The 15,156-nt window shown below is 37.1% G+C and overlaps 1 protein-coding gene across 2 annotated transcripts in view; it reads left to right on the top strand.

Moving 5' to 3' along the window:
• Positions 1-15,156, top strand: part of LOC117317368 (WW domain-containing adapter protein with coiled-coil-like) — a 42,111-nt gene that overhangs the window by 19,591 nt on the left and 7,364 nt on the right. The window contains exons 8-13 of one of the 2 annotated variants that reach the window (XM_033872170.1): positions 6,518-6,673; positions 7,221-7,307; positions 8,487-8,552; positions 9,346-9,730; positions 10,586-10,766; positions 11,036-11,163. In XM_033872170.1, coding sequence (XP_033728061.1) covers positions 6,518-6,673; positions 7,221-7,307; positions 8,487-8,552; positions 9,346-9,730; positions 10,586-10,766; positions 11,036-11,163 — 1,003 coding nt within the window. The remainder of the gene's footprint in view (positions 1-6,517; positions 6,674-7,220; positions 7,308-8,486; positions 8,553-9,345; positions 9,731-10,585; positions 10,767-11,035; positions 11,164-15,156) is intronic. The other variant, XM_033872171.1, reaches the window with a different exon arrangement.

The following is a 15,156-nucleotide window of genomic DNA, read 5'->3' as shown; positions in this document are numbered from 1 at the left end:
AAAAGGAAAGGACGATCTCATCACTGCATGGCATTAAAACATGCTATCTTATTAGTCCGTGATATCGCAAACGACGTCCTGTGCATGCACCTGTAAAATAAAGTATGCCGAGATGATCCCAAAAAGTGCACCTGGTGACAGTCGATTATATAATCGCATGACCTTTGAACCCCGTATGTAAATGAAGAATCTGGACAGGCTCAGGGAGCCGTTTGAGAAATGGCGTTCTGAGCGAGGAATTCGGCGATGTTTTCACGGATTATTGTGTTTTGGATGTAACAATTCATATTGAGTGGCACGGTAGGTTAAAGATGAATGTTTTCTGATGACGGTCGCATATAGTGTGCGCCGTGTCAGTTTGAATAAATGTGTTTTTTAGCCGGTTGAAGTGAGATGGGGTGCCGTTTCGCTCGTGGCGTAGTTGCCAACCTTCAGGTTAACAGATTACACATACCGCTGTCATATGAAAAAAAAATCGAAAGTGATATTTTCTATATGCAAGCGCCTGTGATAGAAAGGAGAGATACCTAACTTGAGCGACCTCAAGCCACAGAGTTAGCAGTTGGTAGCTAAAAAACAGGCAATTCTGCTAAGACTGTTTCAGATGGGGCGATCCCAAGCATATCATCTACATAAGAAATAAATACACAAAATATGATATTATGAAAATCATGAAAGAAGTCAGGTAGATCAATACCACTTGTGTACATTCTGAACAACAAAAATGGGTATATTATACATTTTGTTTTTATGCTTAAATTCGAGCTTTTTTACCCTTACTTTTTGGGAAGTGTAACTAACTGGGTATATAATATTTATCACATTTGTCTATGTATGTGTTGTACCTCTGTTAATGATTTTGTTTCCCCAACATATGTAAAGGTGCATCTTGGGAGGCCTAGGGTGATGCCTTGCTCACCAGAAGTAGGTCACTGACCTATATTTTCACCTCTGAACTCTATTAGGATAAACATGTACAATTTTGTTTCCAGGTCATATCTGCTGTACTAATTTTTACAAAGGATCTTTTAAAGGCAAAAAAGTGGGTCACAACATACAACCAATATTTAGGGCTCCCTGCATCTGTTTGTGAGCACTTTAGTTTCCAGAGATTATCACAGAATCCAGAAAGCCAAACTTTCTGAAACTTCATATGATGTCAAACTGTATTAGTGCAATAGTGGTTTATCAGGTTCCTAATAATGATTAATGTCAAGGTCAGCCAAGGTTGCTGTTACTAAAAATAGAACTCTCATTAAATTGTTGGCAGTAGCCTCTCAGTTTGAACACCCTGAAAAGCAAACTTAAAGAAAAGGTTACGTTATTAAATTTGGTTTGTCCGCATTCAAGGTTAAAGGGTGAAAGGTTGCACTTGGCCACTTATGAAATGGGGAAAAAAAAGAATCTGTACAAGATACCTTGTGAGCCCGTTAGTCTATTATGTTCACCATAGTTTCATAATCATAATATCAAAATACATTATGTTGTAACATTTGGTCCATAGTAATTTTGTATCAGTTTGGGTTTGGCTTGTAATTTTGTATCATGATCAGTTTGGGTTTGGCTTAGGTTTAGTGACAGTAATTTTGTATCAGTTTGGGTTTGGCTTAGGTTTAGTGACAGTAATTTTGTATCAGTTTGGGTTTGGCTTAGGTTTAGTGACAGTAATTTTGTATCAGTTTGGGTTTGGCTTATAGGTTTAGTGACAGTAATTTTGTATCAGTTTGGGTTTGGCTTAGGTTTAGTGATAGTAATTTTGTATCAGTTTGGGTTTGGCTTAGGTTTAGTGATAGTAATTTTGTATCAGTTTGGGTTTGGCTTAGGTTTAGTGACAGTAATTTTGTATCAGTTTGGGTTTGGCTTAGGTTTAGTGACAGTAATTTTGTATCAGTTTGGGTTTGGCTTAGGTTTAGTGACAGTAATTTTGTATCAGTTTGGGTTTGGCTTAGGTTTGGTGACTGTAATTTTGTATCAGTTTGGGTTTGGCTTAGGTTTGGTGACTGTAATTTTGTATCAGTTTGGGTTTGGCTTAGGTTTAGTGACAGTAATTTTGTATCAGTTTGGGTTTGGCTTAGGTTTAGTGACAGACACATAGAAGGACCCTTTCTGATGTGTCATTTCTCTAGTTGAACCTGTGACCTCTTGGTTTATGGCAAAAGTAAACTCCCTTCCAGACAGTATCAGTATTGTTTGTTATGTAACAACATGTTTTGTAAATTGTTGCATCGAAGCAGAAGTTGGTTTATCTTTTGAGCTCTAGATCTGACTGCTTAGAACTTAAAAAATACATGTACAACATACACAAAAAAAATGGGTGTACGTTAGTCATGGTCCTGCAGAGTGAAATTGTCCATCCTTCCTTCACCTACATAGGCCTGTTCAAATATGGTCGTGGATAAAAATAGTAAGGATGAAATAAGTGACCACTTGCACACTTCCCAGAATCTAGGAGGGGTGGGAACTGTAGTCTTGCGTTGTGTGTCCATCGTTCTGTCTGTCCTTCCATGCATTCTGCCACTATCTTGTTTGGGCTCTATATACTGCCAGTCACAGGAACTTCATATACTTGGGGTATATGGGTTCCCAATGGTGAGAAGATGTGTCATCTATCAAAAGAAGGCCACTTTGACCTACATTTTTCACCTTTGACCTTTGATCAGAATAAGTTTGTCCAGTTCTATATCATTTGTCACTGGACTTCGTACTTGGGGCATTGGTTTACCTGGGTGAGTTGGTGCGTTATGTACCCACAGTTGGTCACTCTGACCTAAATTTGACTGTTGACCTACATCAACAAAATAAGTTTGAGCTACATCTCCTGCTGTTACTTGAGACATGGGTAAATCTTTCTCGTGACATAGGTAAATCTTACTTGTGACATGGGTAAATCTTACTTGTGACATGGGTTACTCTTACTTGTGACATGGGTAAATCTTACTTGAGACATGGGTAAATCTTACTTGTGACATGGGTAAATCCTACTTCAGACATTGGTAAATCTTACTTGTGACATGGGTAAATCCTACTTGTGACATGTGTAAATCTTACTTGTGACATGGGTAAATCTTACTTGTGACATGGGTAAATCTTACTTGTGACATGTGTAAATCTTACTTGAGACATGGGTAAATCTTACTTGAGACATGGGTTAATCTTACTTGAGACATGGGTAAATCCTACTTCAGACATGGGTAAATCCTACTTCAGACATCGGTAAATCTTACTTGAGACATAGGTAAATCTTACTTGTGACATGGGTAAATCTTACTTGTGACATGGGTAAATCTTACTTGAGACATGGGTAAATCTTACTTGAGATATTGGTAAATCCTACTTGTGACATGGGTAAATCTTACTTGTGACATGGGTAAATCTTACTTGTGACATGGGTAAATCCTACTTGTGACATGGGTAAATCCTACTTCAGACATGGGTAAATCTTACTTGTGACATGGGTAAATCTTACTTGTGACATGGGTTAATCCTACTTGTGACATGGGTAAATCTTACTTGTGACATGGGTAAATCTTACTTGTGACATGGGTAATTCCTACCTGTGACATGTGTAAATCTTACTTGTGACATGGGTAAATCTTACTTGTGACATGGGTAAATCTTACTTGTGACATGGGTAAATCCTACTTGTGACATGTGTAAATCTTACTTGAGACATGGGTAAATCTTACTTGTGACATGGGTAAATCTTACTTGTGACATGGGTAAATCTTACTTGAGACATGGGTAAATCTTACTTGAGACATGGGTAAATCTTACTTGAGACATGGGTAAATCTTACTTGTGACATGGGTAAATCTTACTTGAGACATGGGTAAATCTTACTTGAGACATCGGTAAATCTTACTTGAGACATAGGTAAATCTTACTTGAGACATGGGTAAATCTTACTTGTGACATGGGTTAATCTTACTTGAGACATGGGTAAATCTTACTTGTGACATGGGTAAATCCTACTTGTGACATGTGTAAATCTTACTTGAGACATGGGTAAATCCTACTTCAGACATGGGTAAATCCTACTTGTGACATGTGTAAATCTTTCTTTTGACATGGGTAAGTCTTACTTGAGACTTAGGTATATATTACTTGGGGCAAGTGTAAATATAAAGTATAATAATCTAACTTGGCGCATGGTTCACATGCATTGAACTTTACATATTTCCTTCTAAAATAAATGATATTCCTGAATTTATTTGTATTTATACCACCAATTACTGAATTTAATGGATCTGTCAAACATTCACTTTGTAGAATTAGTTTTTACATGAATTTATTATCTGTGCATTCTTCATACCTGAATGGGGACTTTAATTGTCTTGTCAAATGATATTTAACGTTTTTAGCTCACCGGTTACGAGTAACCGAGAGCTAATGCTGTCACCACGGCGTCCGCGTCCGCGTCCCACCCCAAAACTTTAAAGTTTTTGGAGTAAGTTTTTGGAAAGCTTGTCAGTCCAAAAGTATACACCTCATGCCCTTCTAATTTGGTTTATACATTCATTAGAGGTCTAGGAGCGATATTATGTGACATAAAATTTCAAATTTACATGCTTACACATACATAAAAAACGAATGCATAGTGTGATTGCTGCCGCCGGTGAGCTTTCGCAATCATTGATTGCACTTGTATTTTGAGCAACCACATACATACCGTATTTTCCCTAATAAGGGCGCCCCCTCTAATAAGGGCGCCCCCCACTTTTTTTGGGACAAAATTTTAACATGATTAATAAAAAATAGAAACAGAAGCTTACCTTGTGTTAATTTTATTTTCCATAAAATTTCAAACCACAATTGTTCTTGAGTTCGTAAATTTATACAATTATTGGCCTGGACTATCATAGTCCGAGGCTTCCTCCATGTCACTGTTTGCATCGCTAGCACTATCGCTGTCCAATTCCATGGCTACAGTAGCAATACTACTAGTACTAGCATCGTTTTTTACATTTTCATGCACATTTTCCACAATTTCAACATCCTTGGCAGTAAACCCTTCAAACTCCAGTTCATCATCGGACTCGTACAAGAACAGGTTATCTTCTGATCCGTCGATAGCATTACTAATACCGCATTTTTTGAAAGATTTCCTTACCATCTCCGGAGTGACCTTGGACCAGGCCTCTTTGATCCACTTCAACATTAAAGCTTTGGTGGGAGGTCGACGATTTCCGTGTGCTGTAAGACTCACCTCCCCTTCGTAACACCACTCGTCATACTTTTCCGCGAAATGAGCCTTAACTGGCCGATTCCATGAAACATCAGCAGGCTGCAGTTTGCTGGTACACCCGCCGGGTATATAAGCGATGTCTGTGTTACAGATGCGCCTCGTGACGTCCTTCACCTTTTCAGTCATATGACCACGGAATGTGTCCCAAACTAGCAGTCTCTTCTGAGCACTATTTCGTCCCCACAATTTCTTCAGCCATATTTGGATGATATTTTCATCTGCCCACAATCTTTTGCCAGTTCCACACATGTGTACAACAATACCACTGGGGATATCACCTTTAGGCAGCGGTCTGACCCCCGGTAATAGAACAAATGGGGCTAATTTTGTACCGTCCGCGAGTCCAGCCAATATCACAGTCACTCTCTCTTTTTCGTGTCCTGTTGACATGACATTCACAGATTTCGCCCCCTTTATGTCTAAAGTTGATTTACCCGGCATTTCCAGCCAAATAGGTGTCTCGTCCATGTTGCCTATGAGGTATGGTTCGTAGTTTCTCATCCGTCTCATTCGGTTAACAAATTGTAGAAAACTGTCAACACGATCATCTACCGCTGACACACTTTTTTGGGCGACATGAGTAGTCCTCCTCATCGATATATTATGTCGTTTTTTGAACCTAGTAAACCATCCACATGAAGCTTTGAAGCTTTGCGTCCCGTTTTCTCTATGTAATCTAAGGGCCTCGGCCCGGAGTGCTTTTCCCGTAACACGTACCGGTACTCGTTCGGCAAACCATTCTAACAGTTTGTTTTCAATATCCATGTTCCCGACTTTTCGTCCACCACCGGGTAGTTTTCGGCTTGTTTTTGCATTGTTTCCTGATATTTCTGTTTCCATTTTCCGCCATCTCTGTACACATTTTCTGTCAACTTTAAACTGTTTAGCAGCCTGTCTGTTTCCTTTCTCCTTCGCATAATTCAATACCCGTAACTTGAAAGAATTCTCGTAGCTTTTCATTGTACACAGAAGCATGTCGTGTGAATGACGTAATCAGTGAGGTTTCCCGCCAAAATTTCTCAGACTATAAACCTGTTTCATAAAAATGGTCTAAAATAACGGCGCCCCCCTATGCCAATTACCCGCGCCCGGCGCCCTTATTAGGGAAAATACGGTATATAGACTTTTTTACCCTCCGGGCCATTACATCATAATTATAAGCATTGATATATTACAGCTTCATACAATTGATTATATTGGCTTGAACTAATTTGTATCAAACACACTGTAAACTAAAAATGACACTTCTAGTTTGTTATATTTGTGTTGCAGATTCACAGATGGATGACATGGATATATCACCAGGAAGTTCGCCATCAAGTTCACGGCGGTCAAGTTGTGCAGGCACACCACAGTTAGGTCCCAGTTCTACACCCATGTCACTTCCTACGTCAACGGCGGCAGCTCTAGCCGGAATAGCCCCCACAGGTACGTCGCCCACATCACTGTTCCTTCTCGTCTTTCTGGCTACTTTCTGTCAGAAATAGTCCCTTAGATACAGAAACACTTACATCATAGAACAAACTGTGTCCAGTTGGAATGACTCTTCCAAATTGTTATACTGTTTAGCATGAAACTGGCTGTGTACTGAACTATATCAACTACTGCTGTACTGTAAGGACACTGGAAAAAAACCTATATTTGTTAAAACAAATTAGCTGTAGACTATAATACAGCATCTGGCATAGTAAGAACCTTTCACACAAAGTACACATGGAAGTTTGATATTATACAGAAGTCTTTATTGATAACCAGTAGGAATTTGGATACTTGTGGGTTTTTAAGTTTGACAAAGGGCTCATAATGTCATGCGTGTTTGGATGTAATACTGAATTTGATTCAAAAGCATTGGAAAGACAGTTTTAAAAAGTTTGAAAAAAGCTTTCGTTTGGACAGTTTGATCCCTGATATTAAGGTATTGTTTTCTGATTGATGGTCCAACACCTTATATCAGTACGTGATTCTGTGTCTCTAGGCGCCACCTCCCCACTCCTCTCCACGATACCCTGTCTGATATCCAAGCTCAGCGGCAGTCAGAGAAATCAAGATCTAACCCATAAAGGTATGAACATGGCTACACATGATGGTCCTTATTGACAGTGACAACCATGTGTATTTCGATGTTCAAATCTTTTTATACTTTTCAAGTTTCTTGTTTTTGTTTGGATTTTTTTGCGTTGATGGTCACCTTAATCCAAATATTGTTTGGTAGATAATTTTGTTAGAATTTAGTTAAAGATCTAATATAATAGTCAGGCCTGAAAATAGTACCATATATATGTGAAAAGGAGTAACAGTGCTGTACAAGAAGCTATAGAAATGTTACTACATTCTCAAGACTGGCATAGTTTACTGTCCATCTTGAAACAATAGATGGATCCTATAGGATAAAACTATATACGTGTATAGTTAAATCCTATTTTCTGTGACTTTATTCTCCAAACAATAGGTGAATCCTAGTTAAATCCTGTTTACCTTTTCTAACTGTTTACACAAAGCATGTACCTGTTTAATTGCATGTTGTTTACTGCTTTTCTTTCGTTAACATTTGTTTACCTGTTCGTACAAAGGTAATTGCTGTATCGGTTGTCACAAATGTCCTGTTTTAAATAATGTCAGTTTTGTTAAACTAAAAATCAAGATTTATTTAATACCATAAAATAGATGGTTAATTTCAGTACATTTGATCTCTCCTCCCTTTAAACCTGGTGTCACTTCCTGAAGGTTGATTTCTTTGCCTCTAAATGCTACTAGGGACAGTTTCAATGCTTATAAATTACTTCCTGAAAGTAACCAGATCCATAAAAGGAAGGTTATATCGACTGGCTACATCCCTTTGTGACAGTGTTCCCTTTGTAAGATAGTACGAATATCCTGTAAAAGACTTGTATATACACCAAGCAGCTACAACACAGCCAACCATTACAGGGACCAAACTACAGCTCTACAAGATTTCCTCTTCAGAATTACAAGGGGAACATTTTCATGTTAAAAGATGTGAGCTTGTTGATATGTAGCAAGTTATAATTTGAAAAATTCAATTAAATCTGTGACAAGAGAAAAAAAAACAGTATCTTTTCATGGCATTAATATTTTATGGATAAAACATTTCTGATAAGATAAGGCATCTGAACAAAGTATTAAAAGTTCTTTAGTTACTTTTGGAGTGCTATGTAGTCTTCCACAGATTTGTAATTCAGTTCATGGGAGGTAACTCTAATTCTTTGTCCTTCATTTTCAGCCTTGCAAACCTTACAGAGATTACAAGAGGTGATAAGTCGCCAGATAGCCCAGCAAACAAGTCCTGGTAAGTATAATAGCAGACTCTCTTGCTGTCTGACAGTTGAGACCTTCTGACTGTAGGTTACAAAGAAAACCAGCCTTAATTTTAGAGGTAAAAAAAAATATCTGCCTTCCATGTCAGGGTTAGCACGGGCCTTGAGAAAGCCTTGAATTTCACTTTGGCCCTGAAAAGCCTTGAATTTCACTTGTGGGCCTTGGAAAGGCCTTGATTTTCATTGTGGGCCTTGAAAAGCCTTGAAAATAGGTTTACAGCCTTGAAAAATCCTTGAATATTAAGGTTTCATTAGGATAAGTGAAACCCTGGCCAATAATCATTTGGATTCAACTTTGTCTATGACACCTTTCCTAAAAACGTTACTGTTTTAATAAATGTTTATAAGAATAATCACCATATAAAGTTGTATTTTGATCAAGTGGATAGTTATAAGTTGCTTTTTTCTCTTGTTCCCTCTCAAGATGACTTAGATGACGGGTAAAATGGGCCTTGGATATTTAATTAAGACATTGAAAAAGCCTTGAAAAGGCCTTTAATTTGGTTTGTTAAAATCTGTATGAACCCTGCATGTAATTTTTCCAAAAATTGAGCCGAGTGATTAGCAATTGGATTTTAAGACCCTTTTCATCTTGATATGCATTCAGATAAAGATTGAATGAAGAAAAAATCAGATCTATAAAACTGTGAGAAAGAAAAATAAGGAACTGGTTTTAGTGGTTATGCATATAATGATGTTAATATGATAAAGCATTGTTAAAATTCAAAATAGTTTTTCAATTTTTTTTATTTTTTTTTTTTTTAGGTAACCCACCCCAGCAATCTCCCAGGCCTACAAGCGATGTGCCGACTTCCCAGACAGCACACCAGCCAGTCCAAAACAAACCCCACCAACACTCTCATCATCATCAGCCTTCCCCACATAACTCGAATCTGCTCCTCAGTCCGCAGGGCATCCACTCCCATCATCCCCAATCCCACTCTCATCCTCATCCCCACCCTGACAATAACTCCCATCACCATCACCACCCAGCTGGTCAGAGAGACCCACCTCACACCCCAGGTGGACACAGCTCATCATCGGTGTATGGCAAGCTGAATCAAATCTCTCGCCATGATGACGACCACCACATGACGGGGCCAGGGGGTGGTGAGAGTCCGCTGTCCGAGACAAGTCAAGGACCCTCCTGGTAAGATCCTCATCTGCATGTTAGCAAGTAATACAAGCTAAAATGATCAGTTACATTTAAGACTTCTTTAGTTAAAATTCTGCCATACTTACTGAAAATATGATAGATTGATTTGAAAGGGTGAGGGAATGGAGATTGTCTTAGTTTTTCCAAAAAGTTGTTGGTCAAGGAGGGTTAAACTAAACTATGTTGGCCTCCTAACATAAACAGATATGTCTCTAGTAGGGTTAAACTAAGTTCAGTTATGTTGGCTGCCTATCATAAATAGATCTGTCTCTAGTAGGGTTAAACTAAGTTCAGTTATGTTGGCCTCCTTCCATAAATAGATCTGTCTCTAGTAGGGTTAAACTAAGTTCAGTTATGTTGGCCTCCTTCCACAAATAGATCTGTCTGTAGTAGGGTTAAACTAAGTTCAGTTATGTTGGCCTCCTTCCACAAATAGATCTGTCTCTAATAGGGTTAAACTAAGTTCAGTTATGTTGGCCTCCTTCCACAAACAGATCTGTCTGTAGTAGGGATATGTAGGTCCCATGTTGTCCCGACATGTTTGGAGTAGGTTTTCTTTACTTTAATTAGTTACCAGCCCCTCCTGGTGAATCCGGGGAACTATAGGTTTTCTCTCCATCCATCTGGTTAGTATGTACATAACATCAAAGTTTGTTAGTGCTCTCGTGGCTTCATTCCTTGAGGGATTCGATCAAACTTCACGCTATGATAAAGGACCATAATATCTCAGACAGGTTCAAGTTTCAGGGATTTTGGGCCAAGGTAAAAGTCACTGTTACTGTTTTTAGCAGGGGCCAGTAGGGGACATGTGTTGCTCTATCAATACCCAGTTTGTTCTGTTTGTTACAGTTTAAGTCCGGGATCCAGTACAACAAGTTCTCAAACAGCTGCAGTGGCCCACGCTGAACTGTCGGCTGCTGGTATCACCAAGGAAACGTCGATGGGCATCAATCCAGCTCTCAAAAATTATTATAATGAAAAATTAATAGGCCATGTGTTAGGCTGGCAGGCAGAGCATGCAGAGAGACAGGTGAGATTGGCCCTTCTAGTGGTTGTACTTAAACAATGGCTGCTTCGTAGGCTTAACACAAATATGTACATTAGTATTTTAACTTCTTTAGGCATCCTCAATGCACAGGATGGAAAATGTGAATCATGAGCATGAGAAACGATGTGAATTTTATTTAACGCAGAAACAGATACTATATTAAATGTGGCTTTGGGTACATTGATACTTTTAGATTTTTGAATTAAAAAAAAAAAAAGAAATACCTTAATCTTGTCTTTTTATTTCGACAGGCCAAAAAGTACAGACAAGAAAATCTAACAATAGATTGTATGCGATGCAGTCAAGTGAGTGTGGAACTAAAGCGTGCGAGGTCCCTTGTGCGGATTGCAGAAATTCAGTCAACATTACATGAACAAAGGTACACCAATTTGTCAGTTAATTATTTACCTCAGGAATACAGAGGTGGGGAAGGGGAGATGGTTACACAGTAAATATCAAGATAAACAGTCTTGTATTAGAGATGGTTATACAGTAAATATTGAGATAAACAGTCTTGTGTTGGGGAGATGGTTATACAGTAAATATTGAGATAAACAGTCTTGTGTTGGGGAGATGGTTATACAGTAAATATTGAGATAAACAGTCTTGTGTTGGGGATGGTTATACAGTAAATATTGAGATAAACAGTCTTGTGTTGGGGAGATGGTTATACAGTAAATATTGAGATAAACAGTCTTGTGTTGGGGAGATGGTTATACAGTAAATATTGAGATAAACAGTCTTGTGTTGGGGAGATGGTTATACAGTAAATATTGAGATAAACAGTCTTGTGTTGGGGATGGTTATACAGTAAATATTGAGATAAACAGTCTTGTGTTGGGGAGATGGTTATACAGTAAATATTGAGATAAACAGTCTTGTATTAGAGATGGTTATACAGTAAATATTGAGATAAACAGTCTTGTGTTGGGGAGATGGTTACACAGTAAATATTGAGATAAACAGTCTTGTGTTGGGGAGATGGTTACACAGTAAATATTGAGATAAACAGTCTTGTGTTGGGGAGATGGTTATACAGTAAATATTGAGATAAACAGTCTTGTATTAGAGATGGTTACACAGTAAATATTGAGATAAACAGTCTTGTGTTGGGGAGATGGTTACACAGTAAATATTGAGATAAACAGTCTTGTATTGGGGAGATGGTTATACAGTAAATATTGAGATAAACAGTCTTGTGTTGGGGAGATGGTTATACAGTAAATATTGAGATAAACAGTCTTGTGTTGGGGAGATGGTTATACAGTAAATATTGAGATAAACAGTCTTGTATTAGAGATGGTTATACAGTAAATATCAAGATAAACAGTCTTGTGTTGGGGAGATGGTTATACAGTAAATATTGAGATAAACAGTCTTGTGTTGGGGAGATGGTTATACAGTAAATATTGAGATAAACAGTCTTGTGTTGGGGAGATGGTTATACAGTAAATATTGAGATAAACAGTCTTGTGTTGGGGAGATGGTTATACAGTAAATATTGAGATAAACAGTCTTGTATTAGAGATGGTTATACAGTAAATATTGAGATAAACAGTCTTGTGTTGGGGAGATGGTTATACAGTAAATATTGAGATAAACAGTCTTGTGTTGGGGAGATGGTTATACAGTAAATATTGAGATAAACAGTCTTGTATTAGAGATGGTTACACAGTAAATATTGAGATAAACAGTCTTGTGTTGGGGATGGTTACACAGTAAATATTGAGATAAACAGTCTTGTGTTGGGGAGATGGTTATACAGTAAATATTGAGATAAACAGTCTTGTATTAGAGATGGTTACACAGTAAATATTGAGATAAACAGTCTTGTATTAGAGATGGTTATACAGTAAATATTGAGATAAACAGTCTTGTGTTGGGGAGATGGTTATACAGTAAATATTGAGATAAACAGTCTTGTGTTGGGGAGATGGTTATACAGTAAATATTGAGATAAACAGTCTTGTGTTGGGGAGATGGTTATACAGTAAATATTGAGATAAACAGTCTTGTGTTGGGGAGATGGTTATACAGTAAATATTGAGATAAACAGTCTTGTATTAGAGATGGTTATACAGTAAATATTGAGATAAACAGTCTTGTGTTGGGGAGATGGTTATACAGTAAATATTGAGATAAACAGTCTTGTGTTGGGGAGATGGTTATACAGTAAATATTGAGATAAACAGTCTTGTGTTGGGGAGATGGTTATACAGTAAATATTGAGATAAACAGTCTTGTGTTGGGGAGATGGTTATACAGTAAATATTGAGATAAACAGTCTTGTATTAGAGATGGTTATACAGTAAATATTGAGATAAACAGTCTTGTATTAGAGATGGTTATACAGTAAATATTGAGATAAACAGTCTTGTGTTGGGGAGATGGTTATACAGTAAATATTGAGATAAACAGTCTTGTGTTGGGGAGATGGTTATACAGTAAATATTGAGATAAACAGTCTTGTATTAGAGATGGTTATACAGTAAATATTGAGATAAACAGTCTTGTATTAGAGATGGTTATACAGTAAATATTGAGATAAACAGTCTTGTATTAGAGATGGTTATACAGTAAATATTGAGATAAACAGTCTTGTGTTGGGGAGATGGTTATACAGTAAATATTGAGATAAACAGTCTTGTGTTGGGGAGATGGTTATACAGTAAATATTGAGATAAACAGTCTTGTGTTGGGGAGATGGTTACACAGTAAATATTGAGATAACAGTCTTGTGTTGGGGAGATGGTTACACAGTAAATATTGAGATAAACAGTCTTGTGTTGGGGAGATGGTTACACAGTAAATATTGAGATAAACAGTCTTGTGTTGGGGAGATGGTTACACAGTAAATATTGAGATAAACAGTCTTGTGTTGGGGAGATGGTTACACAGTAAATATTGAGATAACAGTCTTGTATTAGAGATGGTTACACAGTAAATATTGAGATAAACAGTCTTGTGTTGGGGAGATGGTTACACAGTAAATATTGAGATAAACAGTCTTGTGTTGGGGAGATGGTTACACAGTAAATATTGAGATAAACAGTCTTGTATTAGAGATGGTTACACAGTAAATATTGAGATAAACAGTCTTGTATTAGAGATGGTTATACAGTAAATATTGAGATAAACAGTGTTGTATTAGAGATGGTTACACAGTAAATATTGAGATAAACAGTGTTGTATTAGAGATGGTTACACAGTAAATATTGAGATAAACAGTCTTGTGTTGGGGAGATGGTTACACAGTAAATATTGAGATAAACAGTCTTGTATTAGAGATGGTTACACAGTAAATATTGAGATAAACAGTGTTGTATTAGAGATGGTTACACAGTAAATATTGAGATAAACAGTCTTGTGTTGGGGAGATGGTTATACAGTAAATATCAAGATAAACAGTCTTGTGTTGGGGAGATGGTTACACAGTAAATATTGAGATAAACAGTCTTGTGTTGGGGAGATGGTTATACAGTAAATATTGAGATAAACAGTCTTGTATTAGAGATGGTTACACAGTAAATATTGAGATAAACAGTCTTGTATTAGAGATGGTTACACAGTAAATATTGAGATAAACAGTCTTGTATTAGAGATGGTTACACAGTAAATATTGAGATAAACAGTCTTGTGTTGGGGAGATGGTTACACAGTAAATATTGAGATAAACAGTCTTGTATTAGAGATGGTTATACAGTAAATATTGAGATAAACAGTCTTGTATTGGGGAGATGGTTACACAGTAAATATTGAGATAAACAGTCTTGTGTTGGGGAGATGGTTATACAGTAAATATTGAGATAAACAGTCTTGTATTAGAGATGGTTATACAGTAAATATTGAGATAAACAGTCTTGTGTTGGGGAGATGGTTATACAGTAAATATTGAGATAAACAGTCTTGTGTTGGGGAGATGGTTATACAGTAAATATTGAGATAAACAGTCTTGTATTAGAGATGGTTATACAGTAAATATTGAGATAAACAGTCTTGTATTGGGGAGATGGTTACACAGTAAATATTGAGATAAACAGTCTTGTGTTGGGGAGATGGTTATACAGTAAATATTGAGATAAACAGTCTTGTATTAGAGATGGTTATACAGTAAATATTGAGATAAACAGTCTTGTGTTGGGGAGATGGTTATACAGTAAATATTGAGATAAACAGTCTTGTGTTGGGGAGATGGTTATACAGTAAATATTGAGATAAACAGTGTTGTATTAGAGATGGTTACACAGTAAATATTGAGATAAACAGTCTTGTATTAGAGATGGTTACACAGTAAATATTGAGATAAACAGTCTTGTGTTGGGGAGATGGTTATACAGTAAATATTGAGATAAACAGTCTTGTGTTGGGGAGA

The sequence above is a fragment of the Pecten maximus genome, chromosome 19 (genome assembly GCF_902652985.1).
Source record: "Pecten maximus chromosome 19, xPecMax1.1, whole genome shotgun sequence".
NCBI lineage: Eukaryota > Metazoa > Mollusca > Bivalvia > Pectinida > Pectinidae > Pecten > Pecten maximus.
Note: the sequence above shows the minus strand (reverse complement) of the source record. Positions and strands in the feature narration are given on the sequence as shown.